The following is a 21,536-nucleotide window of genomic DNA, read 5'->3' on the forward strand; positions in this document are numbered from 1 at the left end:
TGAAAATTTTTGTTTTAATATGGTTTCTGTAGGAGGACAAACACAAATATTCTTAACGTTTTCCAATTCTGTAAAAATGTGTAGAATAAATATTAAATTTCAACATTTCTGTCAACGAAGATTTGCGTCATAGCCTGCGACACACGTTTCTATCAGCAGGGCGGGATGCCAGGCAGGTGGCTGTTGTAAACAAACCGGCGGCTGTGTGATGGGCCATGGATCCCAAAGGGAAAAAGAGAAAAATAACTGAGGAGAACAGAGGATTCAACGTTTCTTGGACCGAATCATTTGCATTCATTGCCAATGCGGAAGGATTGCCTGAATGTTTGCTCTGCAGCGAGAAGTTGTCAAATAACAAAAAGAGTAATGTGGAAAGACATTTCCAGGGAAGGCATGCTACATTTGCAGCCGAGTACCCAGTTGGGAGTGAGAGAAAAAGTGCGATTGCATTACTTCTGGAGAAATTAGTGGAGCGCAAAAATAGATTTAAGAAGTGGATTGCATCTCCAAACTCCACTACTGCTGCAAGTTTTGTTGCAACCCGGGAGATAATAAAGCGTGGAAAACCGTTCACAGATGGTGACTACATGAAGGAGTCATTCATCAACATATCAGAACACCTATTTGCAGACTTCAAAAACAAAACCGAGATAATACAGAAAATCAAAGACATGCCTCTCTCCGCTAAGACAGTGAAGGAAAGGGCCATTAAAATGGCAGGCAACATCACCGATCAGCAAATCAAGGACATTAATTCAGCGCCAGCATACTCAATTGCCTGTGATGAGTCGTGTGATGTGATCGATATTGAACAGACTGCGCTTTTATGCAGGTATGTGAACTCCGATGGGCCGCAAGAAGAAATGATCCAATTAATACCACTGAAAGGCCAAACACGGGGGGAGGACATATGTGAGGCTGTGCTGAAGTGTTTCAATGACAATGGAATAAACACCAACCACCTGATTTCAGTGGCTACAGATGGGGCACCCAGCATGAGAGGATCAAAAAGGGGGTTTGTGACTTTGCTACAGAAAGCATTGGATCGAAATCTGCTTGCATTCCATTGCATCTTGCATCAAGAGGCACTGTGTGCATAAACATTCCCATCGGAGTGTATGGCGGTGATGAACCTTGTCATCGAGATGGTGAACAAGATAATTGCAAAAGCATTGAACCACCGTCAGTTCCGTGCATTGCTTGATGAAGTTGACAGCGAATATTCCGATCTCCTGCTACACAACAAAGTCCGATGGCTGTCCAGGGGTGAGGTTTTGCGTCGCTTTGTTGCTTGTTTGGAACACGTGAAAACATTCCTGAAAAGCAAAGACCTGAACTACCCGCAACTGGAAGATACCGAGTGGCTCGAAAAACTGCACTTTTTGGTGGATATGACAAGCCACCTAAACAAGCTGAATGAAAGTCTCCAGGGGCGGGGAAACACTGCACTGCAAATGCTGGAAGCTGTTTTATCATTCGAGCGCAAGCTGACTGTCTCTGCCAGAGATGTACAGCGAGGCACGCTCTCCCACTTCCCCTCCCTGAGAGAATTCAAAGAAGCCCATCACGATCACACACTCAACAGTGATTATTTACAAGGTGCAATCGCTGATATGCAAACTGCATTTGGGAGCAGATTTTGCGAGTTCCGAAAGGAAAAAATGACACTGTCTTTCCCTGTCACACCCCTGGAGATTGACCCGTCCTTGTTGAGCACATTTCCAGGAGTAAATCAAGCTGACCTTGAAATGGAAATGGCTGATATAGCCGACAAAGATTTATGGGTGTCCAAATTCAAACGTCTGACAGCCGAGCTTGAAGACGTCACTCGCCAGAAAGCCCAGCTTGCCCAAAGCCACAAATGGAGCGAAATTGAAAGCCTCCCAACACCCGAGAAACTTGTCTATGACACATGGAATGCTCTTCCTGACAGTTATAGGAACATGAAGACATATGCATTTGGAGTATTATCCATCTTTGGATCAACATACCTGTGCGAGCAGATATTCTCAAACATGAACTACATCAAATCAAAATATCGCACCCGCCTCACAGATGAGAGCTTGCAGTCCTGCGTCAAGATTAAAGTTACATCTTACATGCCCGATGTTGAGAAGCTGACCAGTGATGTCCGAAAACAGAAGTCACATTAAACGGGTAAGAACACAATCCTGTCATATGCACATATTTAGTAACAAAGTGGCTGTTTTTATAAAGTGATTTCTGATTTTTGTCAGTATATATTTGGAATGACACTTAGGGATATTATTGTGTTTTGTTGCTCAGGTCCGAGGATAGCTGCGTTGGTTGCGTGTCAAAAGAGAAGAGGATGCTGCTGCGTTTTACCCTTGCACTGACTTGCTTGGCATTTGCACAGAAATCAAACTTAAACTGTATTAATTTGATTTTATATACTTTACCTTTTCAAAAGGCTGCTGTTTTATTTTCATAAATGCAGGCTGCGTTTTATTGCACTGTTTGTTGCCCAGATAAGGGGCACGTTATGCACGTTCCATTTTGTTGTTGTTTTTTCGAATCCTCAAAATAAAAATGACATCAAAAATCGGATTTCTTTATTGCATTTCTGTAATTTCATCAAAGCAATGAAACATAATTCATTAATATTGTAATGAAGTTAAACTTGAGGCGGCATCGTACAATAGAGTAGTCACGTGGTGCGTCATTCTCTACAGGATGCACTGCAGGGAAAATAAACATTTAATCATGAAGGCTCATTAAGTATTTGTAGCCAACTTAGTCATTTTGATAGTAGGCTAATATAGATACATACAGCATGTGTTCATTATAAGGCTTATATAAGGCTTTTAATTTTTTGCGGCTCCAGACATATTTGTTTTTTGTTTTTTTGGTCCAATATGGCTCTTTCAACATTTTGGGTTGCCGACCCCTGGTTTATACCAAACACTTGTTCTCCTTTTTACAGCTGCATCTGCTAGGAGCAGAAAAAGAAAATCAAAAATGGAAGCGACCCTTGAAGTATTTGCTGAGAAGATTAGCAATGCCCTCCACCAAGATGACACCGATTTTCACTTAAAGATGCAAAAAGCGCAGCATGAACATGAGATGAAAATGTTCTCCATGTTCACCCAGTTTATGGAGAGGTCAAACCAGCCCCTACAGCCACCTTTCTTCCAGGCACCAGGCCAGCCTCCACGCCTTTGCAACTTCAGACCACCGCCGCCTCAACCTTCCTACCATAATTTTACCCAGCCTCATCCATTTGGCGAGACATCCAACCAGCCTCTGTCCTTCCTGCACGATCTGGCTCAGGCTTTCAGTTGTTGTGCCGAGAAATGCACCCCTGCCTTGAAATGCACACCCACTACAGAGTGACGTAGGGGGGTGCACTTCAAGGCAGGGGTGCATTTCTCGGCACAACACTGTAAACAGTGCGCTATGCGTGACGTCTTTGTTATTGTTCTTCTGCGCCTGCGGGTCTGTTCAAGGCCGTGGACTGTTCACACGGGAATCAATGTCCAACCAAGCCATATAAGTCAATGGGAGTTTTTGTGAAAATTTGACAAAGTCTAACCCTAAAGTTGTCCTAACTCAAATAACTCCTGACTCAAAGGAGATACAGTCATGGGACCAAGACCTACCCCCGTCTCTTGACCTTCTGGATCCAACGGTCCCACCCCCGAGTCCCTACGATGTACGGTTCCAGAGTTATGAGCATGTTCAAGAAATGTATCTATGCACGTGGGTTACATAGATCCAAATCTGGCAGTCCATAGATACAATTACGGAAGCCATGTAAGTCAATGGGAGTTGTGAAAATTTGACAAAGTCCAACACTAAAACCTCCTCCACCAGACCTCCTCCGAGGCACTGGCTAGTTAGGTCTAGGGAATATTTTTTAGGATCGCCCCCGGCTGCTGGACATTGCACAGCATCCCTCCTCCAGCTTTGATGAGAGGCTCGAGTTTAAGTTTAGCAGGACCCGGCCGCAAGTAGAAAGTCATGGGTTCACCATCCACAGACATGAAGAGAACTGGAGAGATGTCAGATTTGACCACATCCTGCTGTTTGGACGACATGGTCAAAATGTCTCACTGCCTTGCGTGGCTGGCGTTGGCCGGGCCCTGTGACTTTTGGGCCCCAGGAGTGGAGGGAGGTGTGTGGGGATGCCCCGGGGACTTTTGGCAATACGTTCCCGTGGGCAGTGCGGTGCAGTGGTGGTGGTGTTGGGACCGAGGTACACTGGGAACCTCGGTCTAGTCCTGCCGGGTACGGCCAGCATCGACCGTCCATGCTGAGCATGTGGGCTCCTGGACTCGAGTCCCTGGTGGGCACCATAGGTGCCATCTCACCACTTCTGTGGCATAATATGATCAGAGTCATATAACACATCACTAGCCGCCTTGGCCGGTGCTGCCCGTATAAAGTGAGCGTTTAATATGCGGCGATGTGCTTTGCGGGAACCTGTTTTTGGGTCAGGGTGCCAGAAAAAAATTTGAGATATGTACATTACCGTGTCCGGACGGTCCCCAGGAATCCAAAAATGTACTTTTTTATGAAGATCCAATGTTCCTGAGCTGAGTTATTAAGGGAAAACCATGTTTTTTGAGTCCCACAATGCATTGTGGCTGAGAAGTGGGCGTAGCCATTTACATTTATCAAAATAACTTTTGATCCATAAGTGTTAGAGACTTGGAACCAACTCCTACCCCCCCATTATCAGGGATGGGCTTTCCAACAGTACCTCTTGAATCACCGTATGATGTCAGGAATTGGGCGTGACTTGTGAATTTTTTTTTTATTTTTGCTGTATCTCGGGAACAGAAGTCCATAGAGACAGACCTGCACTACATACAAGTGAATGGGACTTGAGACTTAGTGAAAATTTGCCTAAGTGTCACAGGACCTGCACCTACCCCCCCCCATTTGTGGGTGTCCCGGATACAACAGTGCCAACCCTGAGCCTCTAGGCCAAAGTCGGTGCACAGAGTTGGCATTAGGAACACGGGGCCCATATCGGGCGAGAGAGCGGCTCGCGAGTTGTCGGTGGAGCCTAGTCCCACGTCTGTAGGTGTTTCCTGGGAGGAGTTATCGGGCAGGAAAAACCTTCCGGAATTCTATCTACGGGGGACACGTTAAATAGATACAGATACGGATACCATAGATACAACTGTGAAAACCATGTAAGTCAATGTCAGTAGTGAAAATTTGACCAAGTGCCACAGCCCAAAAATGTTCTCCAGAAAGTGGTTAGGAGCATGTTTTAGGCCATTCTGCGTCTATTGGGCATGGTACCAGGAGTAGTTTTTGGGACATTTTATGGCCAATAACCTCCAAACCACACAAGGTAGAGCCACGGGAGTTGCACCTACCCCCACATTTGTGGGTGTCCCCAATCCAAGGGGAACACCCCCGAGCCTCTACGCCCAAGTCGGTGCACAGAGTTGGCATTAGGAACACGGGGCCCATATCGGGCGAGAGAGCGGCTCGCGAGTTGTCGGTGGAGCCTGGTCCCATGTCTGTAGGTGTTTCCTGATGGAAGATATCAGGCAGGAAACTCCTTCCAGGATGCTATCTACAGGTACACTTAGGCCTAGTTCACACAGCAGTGAAATGCGACCCAAATCCGATCTTTTTGCCTACATGCGACCCAGGTCTGATTTTTTTCATGAGCGTGTGAACAGCTCAAGTCACTTGAAATACGATTTTTTTAAATCTGACCTGGGTCGCTTTCAGAGGTGGTACTATATCGGATACGTGTCTGATATTTTGCAACGCACCCGCCGTCTGAACAGTCATGTCGCGTTTAATGCGACTTTTACGTCACTCTAGAGCGACTGAGCGACAGTCGTCACAATTGTGCGCCGGTTCCTTAGCGGCAACTTCAGAGTAAAGATGGACGACAACAACAATGGAGGTGTACAGTGGCGGGACAGTGAGGTCTTGGACTTTATCAGTATTTGGGGTGATACCTCCATACAAGCGAAGCTTGTGGGGTCGTATAGGAATCGGTCGGTTTCTGAACGCATATCCAAACAGATGGCTGAGCGCGGTTACAGGAGGACCTGGCTGCAATGTCAGAGAAAGGCGAAGAGCCTCAAAGCAAAGTACAAAGAAGCTAGAGATTCAAATAAAAGAAGTGGCCGTGGCCGGATCATCTGCCCATTTTACAACGAGCTCGACCTCATTTTTGGCGACAAACCGAGCACTCAGCCGGTAGTGCTGCTTGACAGCGCTGTCGAAGGCGAAGAAGACGAGTCTGAAACTCCGCGGAGCACAGCTAGACTTAAGACTTAAGTTCCCCTTCAGTCAAAAATGTGTCCTACACTTGAATATTTGAGCATCACTATACAGAATTATGTATGTGCATTCTGTTTTTATCTGCATCTGCTGAAAGTGGACATCTTTTGTTCACTGAAAATCTGATTTTAATTGGGGGGGGTTTGAGGGAGAAGGATATGCAATTTCAATGAATTTAACGAGATAAATTTCAAAATAGTGTTTATATACATCTTATATGTCTGGAGACGAGCTTTAACCAATTCACCCATTACTGTTTTGTACACTTCTGTATTCTCATTATTGTACTGTACTGCATCCCTTTCTCTTTCTACTTATCTCTAACCTCTGCTGGTAGCCTAGCAATTTATGTTTAGAATTATGCTACAATAGTTTATACCAAACACTTGTTCTCCTTTTTACAGCTGCATCTGCTAGGAGCAGAAAAAGAAAATCAAAAATGGAAGCGACCCTTGAAGTATTTGCTGAGAAGATTAGCAATGCCCTCCACCAAGATGACACCGATTTTCACTTAAAGATGCAAAAAGCGCAGCATGAACATGAGATGAAAATGTTCTCCATGTTCACCCACTTTTTGGAGAGGTCAAACCAGCCCCTACAGCCACCTTTCTTCCAGGCACCAGGCCGCCTTTGCAACTTCAGACCACCGCCGCCTCAACCTTCCTACCATAATTTTACCCAGCCTCATCCATTTGGCGAGACATCCAACCAGCCTCTGTCCTTCCTGCACGATCTGGCTCAGGCTTTCAGTTGTTGTGCCGAGAAATGCACCCCTGCCTTGAAATGCACACCCACTACAGAGTGACGTAGGGGGGTGCACTTCAAGGCAGGGGTGCATTTCTCGGCACAACACTGTAAACAGTGCGCTATGCGTGACGTCTTTGTTATTGTTCTTCTGCGCCTGCGGGTCTGTTCAAGGCCGTGGACTGTTCACACGGGAATCAATGTCCAACCAAGCCATATAAGTCAATGGGAGTTTTTGTGAAAATTTGACAAAGTCTAACCCTAAAGTTGTCCTAACTCAAATAACTCCTGACTCAAAGGAGATACAGTCATGGGACCAAGACCTACCCCCGTCTCTTGACCTTCTGGATCCAACGGTCCCACCCCCGAGTCCCTACGATGTACGGTTCCAGAGTTATGAGCATGTTCAAGAAATGTATCTATGCACGTGGGTTACATAGATCCAAATCTGGCAGTCCATAGATACAATTACGGAAGCCATGTAAGTCAATGGGAGTTGTGAAAATTTGACAAAGTCCAACACTAAAACGGCATCGACCGTCCATGCTGAACGTGTGGGCTCCTGGGCGTAGGCCCGGGAGTCGGGGGGGTGTGGGGATTTGGGCGGGGACTCGAGTCCCTGGTGGGCACCATAGGTGTTGGTGGTGGTGGCGTCCGGCCCCCGTCAGCATTGGGAGAGGGTGTGGGTCTCCTGATGGAGACCATCGCCGCCACTGCCGCCGTAGCCACGGGCTGGCCCTGGCCAGTTGAGTCTCTGGTGGGCACCGTGGGGACCGCACACATTGGACTCCGGGCGTCGTAACCCATACAAGATGAGTGTTGTGCCTGGATATAAAAGGGCCTCGTGGTTGGAGGTTGCCCGTGCAAGATGCTGCTCGTCTCTTGTCCGAAGACCAGAGGAGTTCTACTGGATTCCCTCCAGCGTGTCCTGGGTCGACAACAAGCAGCTTTCTCACCACATCTGCGACATAATATGGTCAGACTCATGGTGGACACCACTAGCCGACCTGATTGGCCGGCGCTGCCCTTTCAATATGCGGCTGGGCCCTGGGAGGAGGCCCAGGGGGAGTCCCCGGAGGTACAGCTAGTGTTGCCCTGCCCTGGTGACCTGTGGGCCGGGGATGCAGGTCCAGGCGAGTGCCTGGAGGTCCCCCGGACAAGATGAGTGTTGTGCCCGGGTCAGGTGAGTTGCTGGCCCGGGGATGGAGTTCCAGGGGCGGCCCTGTAAGAGGCCGGGTGTCTTGCTTGCCTTGCCAGGTGAGCTGTTGGCCGGGGATGCAGGTCAAGGGGAAGTCCCCGGAGGTAGCGGGCCTCGTGGCTGGTTTGGGCCGGCCCCGGTGAGCTGTGGGCCCGGGAGTGGAGGTAGGTGGGTGGGGCCGCCCCAGGGAACTTTAGCTGTATGTTCCCTGGGGCAGAGCGGCGGTGGTGGGACCGAGGTCCACGTGGGACCTCAGTGGAGGCTCCTTGCTCACTAAGACTTCAATTGGACTGGTCTTTACCAGCTGGCAGTACAGCTTGTGGAGAAGCGGCGCACCGGTGTGCAGGACCAGGGGAGTCTCTGGTGGGCACCGTAGGAGCCGGTCCAGGTGGGCTCTGGCCAGGGGAGGCCGTCGCAAAAGTGGCCTGTGTTGTGGCTGGAGTGGGATTGAGTGGGCTTCTCTGTACTGTTGGGCCCAGCACTTAAAACAAAAAAAAAAAAACTAAGTGAAATTCTCTTAAAATATGAAAAAACTAAAGAAGGGTGTGCCAAACAATTCCCCTATACAAGTCAATGGGAGTTGTGAAAATTTGACAAAGTCCAACACTAAAACCTCCTCCACCAGACCTCCTCCGAGGCACTGGCTAGTTAGGTCTAGGGAATATTTTTTAGGATCGCCCCCGGCTGCTGGACATTGCACAGCATCCCTCCTCCAGCTTTGATGAGAGGCTCGAGTTTAAGTTTAGCAGGACCCGGCCGCAAGTAGAAAGTCATGGGTTCACCATCCACAGACATGAAGAGAACTGGAGAGATGTCAGATTTGACCACATCCTGCTGTTTGGACGACATGGTCAAAATGTCTCACTGCCTTGCGTGGCTGGCGTTGGCCGGGCCCTGTGACTTTTGGGCCCCAGGAGTGGAGGGAGGTGTGTGGGGATGCCCCGGGGACTTTTGGCAATACGTTCCCGTGGGCAGTGCGGTGCAGTGGTGGTGGTGTTGGGACCGAGGTACACTGGGAACCTCGGTCTAGTCCTGCCGGGTACGGCCAGCATCGACCGTCCATGCTGAGCATGTGGGCTCCTGGACTCGAGTCCCTGGTGGGCACCATAGGTGCCATCTCACCACTTCTGTGGCATAATATGATCAGAGTCATATAACACATCACTAGCCGCCTTGGCCGGTGCTGCCCGTATAAAGTGAGCGTTTAATATGCGGCGATGTGCTTTGCGGGAACCTGTTTTTGGGTCAGGGTGCCAGAAAAAAATTTGAGATATGTACATTACCGTGTCCGGACGGTCCCCAGGAATCCAAAAATGTACTTTTTTATGAAGATCCAATGTTCCTGAGCTGAGTTATTAAGGGAAAACCATGTTTTTTGAGTCCCACAATGCATTGTGGCTGAGAAGTGGGCGTAGCCATTTACATTTATCAAAATAACTTTTGATCCATAAGTGTTAGAGACTTGGAACCAACTCCTACCCCCCCATTATCAGGGATGGGCTTTCCAACAGTACCTCTTGAATCACCGTATGATGTCAGGAATTGGGCGTGACTTGTGAATTTTTTTTTTATTTTTGCTGTATCTCGGGAACAGAAGTCCATAGAGACAGACCTGCACTACATACAAGTGAATGGGACTTGAGACTTAGTGAAAATTTGCCTAAGTGTCACAGGACCTGCACCTACCCCCCCCCATTTGTGGGTGTCCCGGATACAACAGTGCCAACCCTGAGCCTCTAGGCCAAAGTCGGTGCACAGAGTTGGCATTAGGAACACGGGGCCCATATCGGGCGAGAGAGCGGCTCGCGAGTTGTCGGTGGAGCCTAGTCCCACGTCTGTAGGTGTTTCCTGGGAGGAGTTATCGGGCAGGAAAAACCTTCCGGAATTCTATCTACGGGGGACACGTTAAATAGATACAGATACGGATACCATAGATACAACTGTGAAAACCATGTAAGTCAATGTCAGTAGTGAAAATTTGACCAAGTGCCACAGCCCAAAAATGTTCTCCAGAAAGTGGTTAGGAGCATGTTTTAGGCCATTCTGCGTCTATTGGGCATGGTACCAGGAGTAGTTTTTGGGACATTTTATGGCCAATAACCTCCAAACCACACAAGGTAGAGCCACGGGAGTTGCACCTACCCCCACATTTGTGGGTGTCCCCAATCCAAGGGGAACACCCCCGAGCCTCTACGCCCAAGTCGGTGCACAGAGTTGGCATTAGGAACACGGGGCCCATATCGGGCGAGAGAGCGGCTCGCGAGTTGTCGGTGGAGCCTGGTCCCATGTCTGTAGGTGTTTCCTGATGGAAGATATCAGGCAGGAAACTCCTTCCAGGATGCTATCTACAGGTACACTTAGGCCTAGTTCACACAGCAGTGAAATGCGACCCAAATCCGATCTTTTTGCCTACATGCGACCCAGGTCTGATTTTTTTCATGAGCGTGTGAACAGCTCAAGTCACTTGAAATACGATTTTTTTAAATCTGACCTGGGTCGCTTTCAGAGGTGGTACTATATCGGATACGTGTCTGATATTTTGCAACGCACCCGCCGTCTGAACAGTCATGTCGCGTTTAATGCGACTTTTACGTCACTCTAGAGCGACTGAGCGACAGTCGTCACAATTGTGCGCCGGTTCCTTAGCGGCAACTTCAGAGTAAAGATGGACGACAACAACAATGGAGGTGTACAGTGGCGGGACAGTGAGGTCTTGGACTTTATCAGTATTTGGGGTGATACCTCCATACAAGCGAAGCTTGTGGGGTCGTATAGGAATCGGTCGGTTTCTGAACGCATATCCAAACAGATGGCTGAGCGCGGTTACAGGAGGACCTGGCTGCAATGTCAGAGAAAGGCGAAGAGCCTCAAAGCAAAGTACAAAGAAGCTAGAGATTCAAATAAAAGAAGTGGCCGTGGCCGGATCATCTGCCCATTTTACAACGAGCTCGACCTCATTTTTGGCGACAAACCGAGCACTCAGCCGGTAGTGCTGCTTGACAGCGCTGTCGAAGGCGAAGAAGACGAGTCTGAAACTCCGCGGAGCACAGCTAGACTTAAGACTTAAGTTCCCCTTCAGTCAAAAATGTGTCCTACACTTGAATATTTGAGCATCACTATACAGAATTATGTATGTGCATTCTGTTTTTATCTGCATCTGCTGAAAGTGGACATCTTTTGTTCACTGAAAATCTGATTTTAATTGGGGGGGGTTTGAGGGAGAAGGATATGCAATTTCAATGAATTTAACGAGATAAATTTCAAAATAGTGTTTATATACATCTTATATGTCTGGAGACGAGCTTTAACCAATTCACCCATTACTGTTTTGTACACTTCTGTATTCTCATTATTGTACTGTACTGCATCCCTTTCTCTTTCTACTTATCTCTAACCTCTGCTGGTAGCCTAGCAATTTATGTTTAGAATTATGCTACAATAGTTTATACCAAACACTTGTTCTCCTTTTTACAGCTGCATCTGCTAGGAGCAGAAAAAGAAAATCAAAAATGGAAGCGACCCTTGAAGTATTTGCTGAGAAGATTAGCAATGCCCTCCACCAAGATGACACCGATTTTCACTTAAAGATGCAAAAAGCGCAGCATGAACATGAGATGAAAATGTTCTCCATGTTCACCCACTTTTTGGAGAGGTCAAACCAGCCCCTACAGCCACCTTTCTTCCAGGCACCAGGCCGCCTTTGCAACTTCAGACCACCGCCGCCTCAACCTTCCTACCATAATTTTACCCAGCCTCATCCATTTGGCGAGACATCCAACCAGCCTCTGTCCTTCCTGCACGATCTGGCTCAGGCTTTCAGTTGTTGTGCCGAGAAATGCACCCCTGCCTTGAAATGCACACCCACTACAGAGTGACGTAGGGGGGTGCACTTCAAGGCAGGGGTGCATTTCTCGGCACAACACTGTAAACAGTGCGCTATGCGTGACGTCTTTGTTATTGTTCTTCTGCGCCTGCGGGTCTGTTCAAGGCCGTGGACTGTTCACACGGGAATCAATGTCCAACCAAGCCATATAAGTCAATGGGAGTTTTTGTGAAAATTTGACAAAGTCTAACCCTAAAGTTGTCCTAACTCAAATAACTCCTGACTCAAAGGAGATACAGTCATGGGACCAAGACCTACCCCCGTCTCTTGACCTTCTGGATCCAACGGTCCCACCCCCGAGTCCCTACGATGTACGGTTCCAGAGTTATGAGCATGTTCAAGAAATGTATCTATGCACGTGGGTTACATAGATCCAAATCTGGCAGTCCATAGATACAATTACGGAAGCCATGTAAGTCAATGGGAGTTGTGAAAATTTGACAAAGTCCAACACTAAAACGGCATCGACCGTCCATGCTGAACGTGTGGGCTCCTGGGCGTAGGCCCGGGAGTCGGGGGGGTGTGGGGATTTGGGCGGGGACTCGAGTCCCTGGTGGGCACCATAGGTGTTGGTGGTGGTGGCGTCCGGCCCCCGTCAGCATTGGGAGAGGGTGTGGGTCTCCTGATGGAGACCATCGCCGCCACTGCCGCCGTAGCCACGGGCTGGCCCTGGCCAGTTGAGTCTCTGGTGGGCACCGTGGGGACCGCACACATTGGACTCCGGGCGTCGTAACCCATACAAGATGAGTGTTGTGCCTGGATATAAAAGGGCCTCGTGGTTGGAGGTTGCCCGTGCAAGATGCTGCTCGTCTCTTGTCCGAAGACCAGAGGAGTTCTACTGGATTCCCTCCAGCGTGTCCTGGGTCGACAACAAGCAGCTTTCTCACCACATCTGCGACATAATATGGTCAGACTCATGGTGGACACCACTAGCCGACCTGATTGGCCGGCGCTGCCCTTTCAATATGCGGCTGGGCCCTGGGAGGAGGCCCAGGGGGAGTCCCCGGAGGTACAGCTAGTGTTGCCCTGCCCTGGTGACCTGTGGGCCGGGGATGCAGGTCCAGGCGAGTGCCTGGAGGTCCCCCGGACAAGATGAGTGTTGTGCCCGGGTCAGGTGAGTTGCTGGCCCGGGGATGGAGTTCCAGGGGCGGCCCTGTAAGAGGCCGGGTGTCTTGCTTGCCTTGCCAGGTGAGCTGTTGGCCGGGGATGCAGGTCAAGGGGAAGTCCCCGGAGGTAGCGGGCCTCGTGGCTGGTTTGGGCCGGCCCCGGTGAGCTGTGGGCCCGGGAGTGGAGGTAGGTGGGTGGGGCCGCCCCAGGGAACTTTAGCTGTATGTTCCCTGGGGCAGAGCGGCGGTGGTGGGACCGAGGTCCACGTGGGACCTCAGTGGAGGCTCCTTGCTCACTAAGACTTCAATTGGACTGGTCTTTACCAGCTGGCAGTACAGCTTGTGGAGAAGCGGCGCACCGGTGTGCAGGACCAGGGGAGTCTCTGGTGGGCACCGTAGGAGCCGGTCCAGGTGGGCTCTGGCCAGGGGAGGCCGTCGCAAAAGTGGCCTGTGTTGTGGCTGGAGTGGGATTGAGTGGGCTTCTCTGTACTGTTGGGCCCAGCACTTAAAACAAAAAAAAAAAAACTAAGTGAAATTCTCTTAAAATATGAAAAAACTAAAGAAGGGTGTGCCAAACAATTCCCCTATACAAGTCAATGGGAGTTGTGAAAATTTGACAAAGTCCAACACTAAAACCTCCTCCACCAGACCTCCTCCGAGGCACTGGCTAGTTAGGTCTAGGGAATATTTTTTAGGATCGCCCCCGGCTGCTGGACATTGCACAGCATCCCTCCTCCAGCTTTGATGAGAGGCTCGAGTTTAAGTTTAGCAGGACCCGGCCGCAAGTAGAAAGTCATGGGTTCACCATCCACAGACATGAAGAGAACTGGAGAGATGTCAGATTTGACCACATCCTGCTGTTTGGACGACATGGTCAAAATGTCTCACTGCCTTGCGTGGCTGGCGTTGGCCGGGCCCTGTGACTTTTGGGCCCCAGGAGTGGAGGGAGGTGTGTGGGGATGCCCCGGGGACTTTTGGCAATACGTTCCCGTGGGCAGTGCGGTGCAGTGGTAGTGGTGTTGGGACCGAGGTACACTGGGAACCTCGGTCTAGTCCTGCCGGGTACGGCCAGCATCGACCGTCCATGCTGAGCATGTGGGCTCCTGGACTCGAGTCCCTGGTGGGCACCATAGGTGCCATCTCACCACTTCTGTGGCATAATATGATCAGAGTCATATAACACATCACTAGCCGCCTTGGCCGGTGCTGCCCGTATAAAGTGAGCGTTTAATATGCGGCGATGTGCTTTGCGGGAACCTGTTTTTGGGTCAGGGTGCCAGAAAAAAATTTGAGATATGTACATTACCGTGTCCGGACGGTCCCCAGGAATCCAAAAATGTACTTTTTTATGAAGATCCAATGTTCCTGAGCTGAGTTATTAAGGGAAAACCATGTTTTTTGAGTCCCACAATGCATTGTGGCTGAGAAGTGGGCGTAGCCATTTACATTTATCAAAATAACTTTTGATCCATAAGTGTTAGAGACTTGGAACCAACTCCTACCCCCCCATTATCAGGGATGGGCTTTCCAACAGTACCTCTTGAATCACCGTATGATGTCAGGAATTGGGCGTGACTTGTGAATTTTTTTTTTATTTTTGCTGTATCTCGGGAACAGAAGTCCATAGAGACAGACCTGCACTACATACAAGTGAATGGGACTTGAGACTTAGTGAAAATTTGCCTAAGTGTCACAGGACCTGCACCTACCCCCCCCCATTTGTGGGTGTCCCGGATACAACAGTGCCAACCCTGAGCCTCTAGGCCAAAGTCGGTGCACAGAGTTGGCATTAGGAACACGGGGCCCATATCGGGCGAGAGAGCGGCTCGCGAGTTGTCGGTGGAGCCTAGTCCCACGTCTGTAGGTGTTTCCTGGGAGGAGTTATCGGGCAGGAAAAACCTTCCGGAATTCTATCTACGGGGGACACGTTAAATAGATACAGATACGGATACCATAGATACAACTGTGAAAACCATGTAAGTCAATGTCAGTAGTGAAAATTTGACCAAGTGCCACAGCCCAAAAATGTTCTCCAGAAAGTGGTTAGGAGCATGTTTTAGGCCATTCTGCGTCTATTGGGCATGGTACCAGGAGTAGTTTTTGGGACATTTTATGGCCAATAACCTCCAAACCACACAAGGTAGAGCCACGGGAGTTGCACCTACCCCCACATTTGTGGGTGTCCCCAATCCAAGGGGAACACCCCCGAGCCTCTACGCCCAAGTCGGTGCACAGAGTTGGCATTAGGAACACGGGGCCCATATCGGGCGAGAGAGCGGCTCGCGAGTTGTCGGTGGAGCCTGGTCCCATGTCTGTAGGTGTTTCCTGATGGAAGATATCAGGCAGGAAACTCCTTCCAGGATGCTATCTACAGGTACACTTAGGCCTAGTTCACACAGCAGTGAAATGCGACCCAAATCCGATCTTTTTGCCTACATGCGACCCAGGTCTGATTTTTTTCATGAGCGTGTGAACAGCTCAAGTCACTTGAAATACGATTTTTTTAAATCTGACCTGGGTCGCTTTCAGAGGTGGTACTATATCGGATACGTGTCTGATATTTTGCAACGCACCCGCCGTCTGAACAGTCATGTCGCGTTTAATGCGACTTTTACGTCACTCTAGAGCGACTGAGCGACAGTCGTCACAATTGTGCGCCGGTTCCTTAGCGGCAACTTCAGAGTAAAGATGGACGACAACAACAATGGAGGTGTACAGTGGCGGGACAGTGAGGTCTTGGACTTTATCAGTATTTGGGGTGATACCTCCATACAAGCGAAGCTTGTGGGGTCGTATAGGAATCGGTCGGTTTCTGAACGCATATCCAAACAGATGGCTGAGCGCGGTTACAGGAGGACCTGGCTGCAATGTCAGAGAAAGGCGAAGAGCCTCAAAGCAAAGTACAAAGAAGCTAGAGATTCAAATAAAAGAAGTGGCCGTGGCCGGATCATCTGCCCATTTTACAACGAGCTCGACCTCATTTTTGGCGACAAACCGAGCACTCAGCCGGTAGTGCTGCTTGACAGCGCTGTCGAAGGCGAAGAAGACGAGTCTGAAACTCCGCGGAGCACAGCTAGACTTAAGACTTAAGTTCCCCTTCAGTCAAAAATGTGTCCTACACTTGAATATTTGAGCATCACTATACAGAATTATGTATGTGCATTCTGTTTTTATCTGCATCTGCTGAAAGTGGACATCTTTTGTTCACTGAAAATCTGATTTTAATTGGGGGGGGTTTGAGGGAGAAGGATATGCAATTTCAATGAATTTAACGAGATAAATTTCAAAATAGTGTTTATATACATCTTATATGTCTGGAGACGAGCTTTAACCAATTCACCCATTACTGTTTTGTACACTTCTGTATTCTCATTATTGTACTGTACTGCATCCCTTTCTCTTTCTACTTATCTCTAACCTCTGCTGGTAGCCTAGCAATTTATGTTTAGAATTATGCTACAATAGTTTATACCAAACACTTGTTCTCCTTTTTACAGCTGCATCTGCTAGGAGCAGAAAAAGAAAATCAAAAATGGAAGCGACCCTTGAAGTATTTGCTGAGAAGATTAGCAATGCCCTCCACCAAGATGACACCGATTTTCACTTAAAGATGCAAAAAGCGCAGCATGAACATGAGATGAAAATGTTCTCCATGTTCACCCACTTTTTGGAGAGGTCAAACCAGCCCCTACAGCCACCTTTCTTCCAGGCACCAGGCCGCCTTTGCAACTTCAGACCACCGCCGCCTCAACCTTCCTACCATAATTTTACCCAGCCTCATCCATTTGGCGAGACATCCAACCAGCCTCTGTCCTTCCTGCACGATCTGGCTCAGGCTTTCAGTTGTTGTGCCGAGAAATGCACCCCTGCCTTGAAATGCACACCCACTACAGAGTGACGTAGGGGGGTGCACTTCAAGGCAGGGGTGCATTTCTCGGCACAACACTGTAAACAGTGCGCTATGCGTGACGTCTTTGTTATTGTTCTTCTGCGCCTGCGGGTCTGTTCAAGGCCGTGGACTGTTCACACGGGAATCAATGTCCAACCAAGCCATATAAGTCAATGGGAGTTTTTGTGAAAATTTGACAAAGTCTAACCCTAAAGTTGTCCTAACTCAAATAACTCCTGACTCAAAGGAGATACAGTCATGGGACCAAGACCTACCCCCGTCTCTTGACCTTCTGGATCCAACGGTCCCACCCCCGAGTCCCTACGATGTACGGTTCCAGAGTTATGAGCATGTTCAAGAAATGTATCTATGCACGTGGGTTACATAGATCCAAATCTGGCAGTCCATAGATACAATTACGGAAGCCATGTAAGTCAATGGGAGTTGTGAAAATTTGACAAAGTCCAACACTAAAACGGCATCGACCGTCCATGCTGAACGTGTGGGCTCCTGGGCGTAGGCCCGGGAGTCGGGGGGGTGTGGGGATTTGGGCGGGGACTCGAGTCCCTGGTGGGCACCATAGGTGTTGGTGGTGGTGGCGTCCGGCCCCCGTCAGCATTGGGAGAGGGTGTGGGTCTCCTGATGGAGACCATCGCCGCCACTGCCGCCGTAGCCACGGGCTGGCCCTGGCCAGTTGAGTCTCTGGTGGGCACCGTGGGGACCGCACACATTGGACTCCGGGCGTCGTAACCCATACAAGATGAGTGTTGTGCCTGGATATAAAAGGGCCTCGTGGTTGGAGGTTGCCCGTGCAAGATGCTGCTCGTCTCTTGTCCGAAGACCAGAGGAGTTCTACTGGATTCCCTCCAGCGTGTCCTGGGTCGACAACAAGCAGCTTTCTCACCACATCTGCGACATAATATGGTCAGACTCATGGTGGACACCACTAGCCGACCTGATTGGCCGGCGCTGCCCTTTCAATATGCGGCTGGGCCCTGGGAGGAGGCCCAGGGGGAGTCCCCGGAGGTACAGCTAGTGTTGCCCTGCCCTGGTGACCTGTGGGCCGGGGATGCAGGTCCAGGCGAGTGCCTGGAGGTCCCCCGGACAAGATGAGTGTTGTGCCCGGGTCAGGTGAGTTGCTGGCCCGGGGATGGAGTTCCAGGGGCGGCCCTGTAAGAGGCCGGGTGTCTTGCTTGCCTTGCCAGGTGAGCTGTTGGCCGGGGATGCAGGTCAAGGGGAAGTCCCCGGAGGTAGCGGGCCTCGTGGCTGGTTTGGGCCGGCCCCGGTGAGCTGTGGGCCCGGGAGTGGAGGTAGGTGGGTGGGGCCGCCCCAGGGAACTTTAGCTGTATGTTCCCTGGGGCAGAGCGGCGGTGGTGGGACCGAGGTCCACGTGGGACCTCAGTGGAGGCTCCTTGCTCACTAAGACTTCAATTGGACTGGTCTTTACCAGCTGGCAGTACAGCTTGTGGAGAAGCGGCGCACCGGTGTGCAGGACCAGGGGAGTCTCTGGTGGGCACCGTAGGAGCCGGTCCAGGTGGGCTCTGGCCAGGGGAGGCCGTCGCAAAAGTGGCCTGTGTTGTGGCTGGAGTGGGATTGAGTGGGCTTCTCTGTACTGTTGGGCCCAGCACTTAAAACAAAAAAAAAAAAACTAAGTGAAATTCTCTTAAAATATGAAAAAACTAAAGAAGGGTGTGCCAAACAATTCCCCTATACAAGTCAATGGGAGTTGTGAAAATTTGACAAAGTCCAACACTAAAACCTCCTCCACCAGACCTCCTCCGAGGCACTGGCTAGTTAGGTCTAGGGAATATTTTTTAGGATCGCCCCCGGCTGCTGGACATTGCACAGCATCCCTCCTCCAGCTTTGATGAGAGGCTCGAGTTTAAGTTTAGCAGGACCCGGCCGCAAGTAGAAAGTCATGGGTTCACCATCCACAGACATGAAGAGAACTGGAGAGATGTCAGATTTGACCACATCCTGCTGTTTGGACGACATGGTCAAAATGTCTCACTGCCTTGCGTGGCTGGCGTTGGCCGGGCCCTGTGACTTTTGGGCCCCAGGAGTGGAGGGAGGTGTGTGGGGATGCCCCGGGGACTTTTGGCAATACGTTCCCGTGGGCAGTGCGGTGCAGTGGTAGTGGTGTTGGGACCGAGGTACACTGGGAACCTCGGTCTAGTCCTGCCGGGTACGGCCAGCATCGACCGTCCATGCTGAGCATGTGGGCTCCTGGACTCGAGTCCCTGGTGGGCACCATAGGTGCCATCTCACCACTTCTGTGGCATAATATGATCAGAGTCATATAACACATCACTAGCCGCCTTGGCCGGTGCTGCCCGTATAAAGTGAGCGTTTAATATGCGGCGATGTGCTTTGCGGGAACCTGTTTTTGGGTCAGGGTGCCAGAAAAAAATTTGAGATATGTACATTACCGTGTCCGGACGGTCCCCAGGAATCCAAAAATGTACTTTTTTATGAAGATCCAATGTTCCTGAGCTGAGTTATTAAGGGAAAACCATGTTTTTTGAGTCCCACAATGCATTGTGGCTGAGAAGTGGGCGTAGCCATTTACATTTATCAAAATAACTTTTGATCCATAAGTGTTAGAGACTTGGAACCAACTCCTACCCCCCCATTATCAGGGATGGGCTTTCCAACAGTACCTCTTGAATCACCGTATGATGTCAGGAATTGGGCGTGACTTGTGAATTTTTTTTTTATTTTTGCTGTATCTCGGGAACAGAAGTCCATAGAGACAGACCTGCACTACATACAAGTGAATGGGACTTGAGACTTAGTGAAAATTTGCCTAAGTGTCACAGGACCTGCACCTACCCCCCCCCATTTGTGGGTGTCCCGGATACAACAGTGCCAACCCTGAGCCTCTAGGCCAAAGTCGGTGCACAGAGTTGGCATTAGGAACACGGGGCCCATATCGGGCGAGAGAGCGGCTCGCGAGTTGTCGGTGGAGCCTAGTCCCACGTCTGTAGGTGTTTCCTGGGAGGAGTTATCGGGCAGGAAAAACCTTCCGGAATTCTATCTACGGGGGACACGTTAAATAGATACAGATACGGATACCATAGATACAACTGTGAAAACCATGTAAGTCAATGTCAGTAGTGAAAATTTGACCAAGTGCCACAGCCCAAAAATGTTCTCCAGAAAGTGGTTAGGAGCATGTTTTAGGCCATTCTGCGTCTATTGGGCATGGTACCAGGAGTAGTTTTTGGGACATTTTATGGCCAATAACCTCCAAACCACACAAGGTAGAGCCACGGGAGTTGCACCTACCCCCACATTTGTGGGTGTCCCCAATCCAAGGGGAACACCCCCGAGCCTCTACGCCCAAGTCGGTGCACAGAGTTGGCATTAGGAACACGGGGCCCATATCGGGCGAGAGAGCGGCTCGCGAGTTGTCGGTGGAGCCTGGTCCCATGTCTGTAGGTGTTTCCTGATGGAAGATATCAGGCAGGAAACTCCTTCCAGGATGCTATCTACAGGTACACTTAGGCCTAGTTCACACAGCAGTGAAATGCGACCCAAATCCGATCTTTTTGCCTACATGCGACCCAGGTCTGATTTTTTTCATGAGCGTGTGAACAGCTCAAGTCACTTGAAATACGATTTTTTTAAATCTGACCTGGGTCGCTTTCAGAGGTGGTACTATATCGGATACGTGTCTGATATTTTGCAACGCACCCGCCGTCTGAACAGTCATGTCGCGTTTAATGCGACTTTTACGTCACTCTAGAGCGACTGAGCGACAGTCGTCACAATTGTGCGCCGGTTCCTTAGCGGCAACTTCAGAGTAAAGATGGACGACAACAACAATGGAGGTGTACAGTGGCGGGACAGTGAGGTCTTGGACTTTATCAGTATTTGGGGTGATACCTCCATACAAGCGAAGCTTGTGGGGTCGTATAGGAATCGGTCGGTTTCTGAACGCATATCCAAACAGATGGCTGAGCGCGGTTACAGGAGGACCTGGCTGCAATGTCAGAGAAAGGCGAAGAGCCTCAAAGCAAAGTACAAAGAAGCTAGAGATTCAAATAAAAGAAGTGGCCGTGGCCGGATCATCTGCCCATTTTACAACGAGCTCGACCTCATTTTTGGCGACAAACCGAGCACTCAGCCGGTAGTGCTGCTTGACAGCGCTGTCGAAGGCGAAGAAGACGAGTCTGAAACTCCGCGGAGCACAGCTAGACTTAAGACTTAAGTTCCCCTTCAGTCAAAAATGTGTCCTACACTTGAATATTTGAGCATCACTATACAGAATTATGTATGTGCATTCTGTTTTTATCTGCATCTGCTGAAAGTGGACATCTTTTGTTCACTGAAAATCTGATTTTAATTGGGGGGGGTTTGAGGGAGAAGGATATGCAATTTCAATGAATTTAACGAGATAAATTTCAAAATAGTGTTTATATACATCTTATATGT

General features: G+C 49.6%; 1 protein-coding gene across 1 annotated transcript; it reads left to right on the forward strand.

Annotated features, from left to right (window-relative positions):
- Positions 1-909: 909 nt before the first annotated feature.
- Positions 910-2,470, forward strand: LOC146312442 (general transcription factor II-I repeat domain-containing protein 2A). The gene is made up of 2 exons (XM_084741459.1): positions 910-2,157; positions 2,287-2,470. Exon 1 carries the CDS (start codon positions 1,119-1,121, stop codon positions 2,151-2,153), a length of 1,035 nt encoding a protein of 344 aa, XP_084597585.1. The 5' UTR covers positions 910-1,118; the 3' UTR covers positions 2,154-2,157; positions 2,287-2,470.
- The last annotated feature ends 19,066 nt before the right edge of the window (positions 2,471-21,536 follow it).

The sequence above is a fragment of the Lutjanus erythropterus genome, chromosome 17 (assembly GCF_056507025.1).
Source record: "Lutjanus erythropterus isolate fLutEry1 chromosome 17, fLutEry1.hap2, whole genome shotgun sequence".
Classification (NCBI taxonomy): Eukaryota; Metazoa; Chordata; class Actinopteri; order Lutjaniformes; family Lutjanidae; genus Lutjanus; species Lutjanus erythropterus.

Coding starts and splice junctions, on each gene's coding strand:
- LOC146312442 (XM_084741459.1), top strand. CDS start 1,119: ATGGCGGTGATGAACCTTGTCATCGAGATGGTGAACAAGATAATTGCA.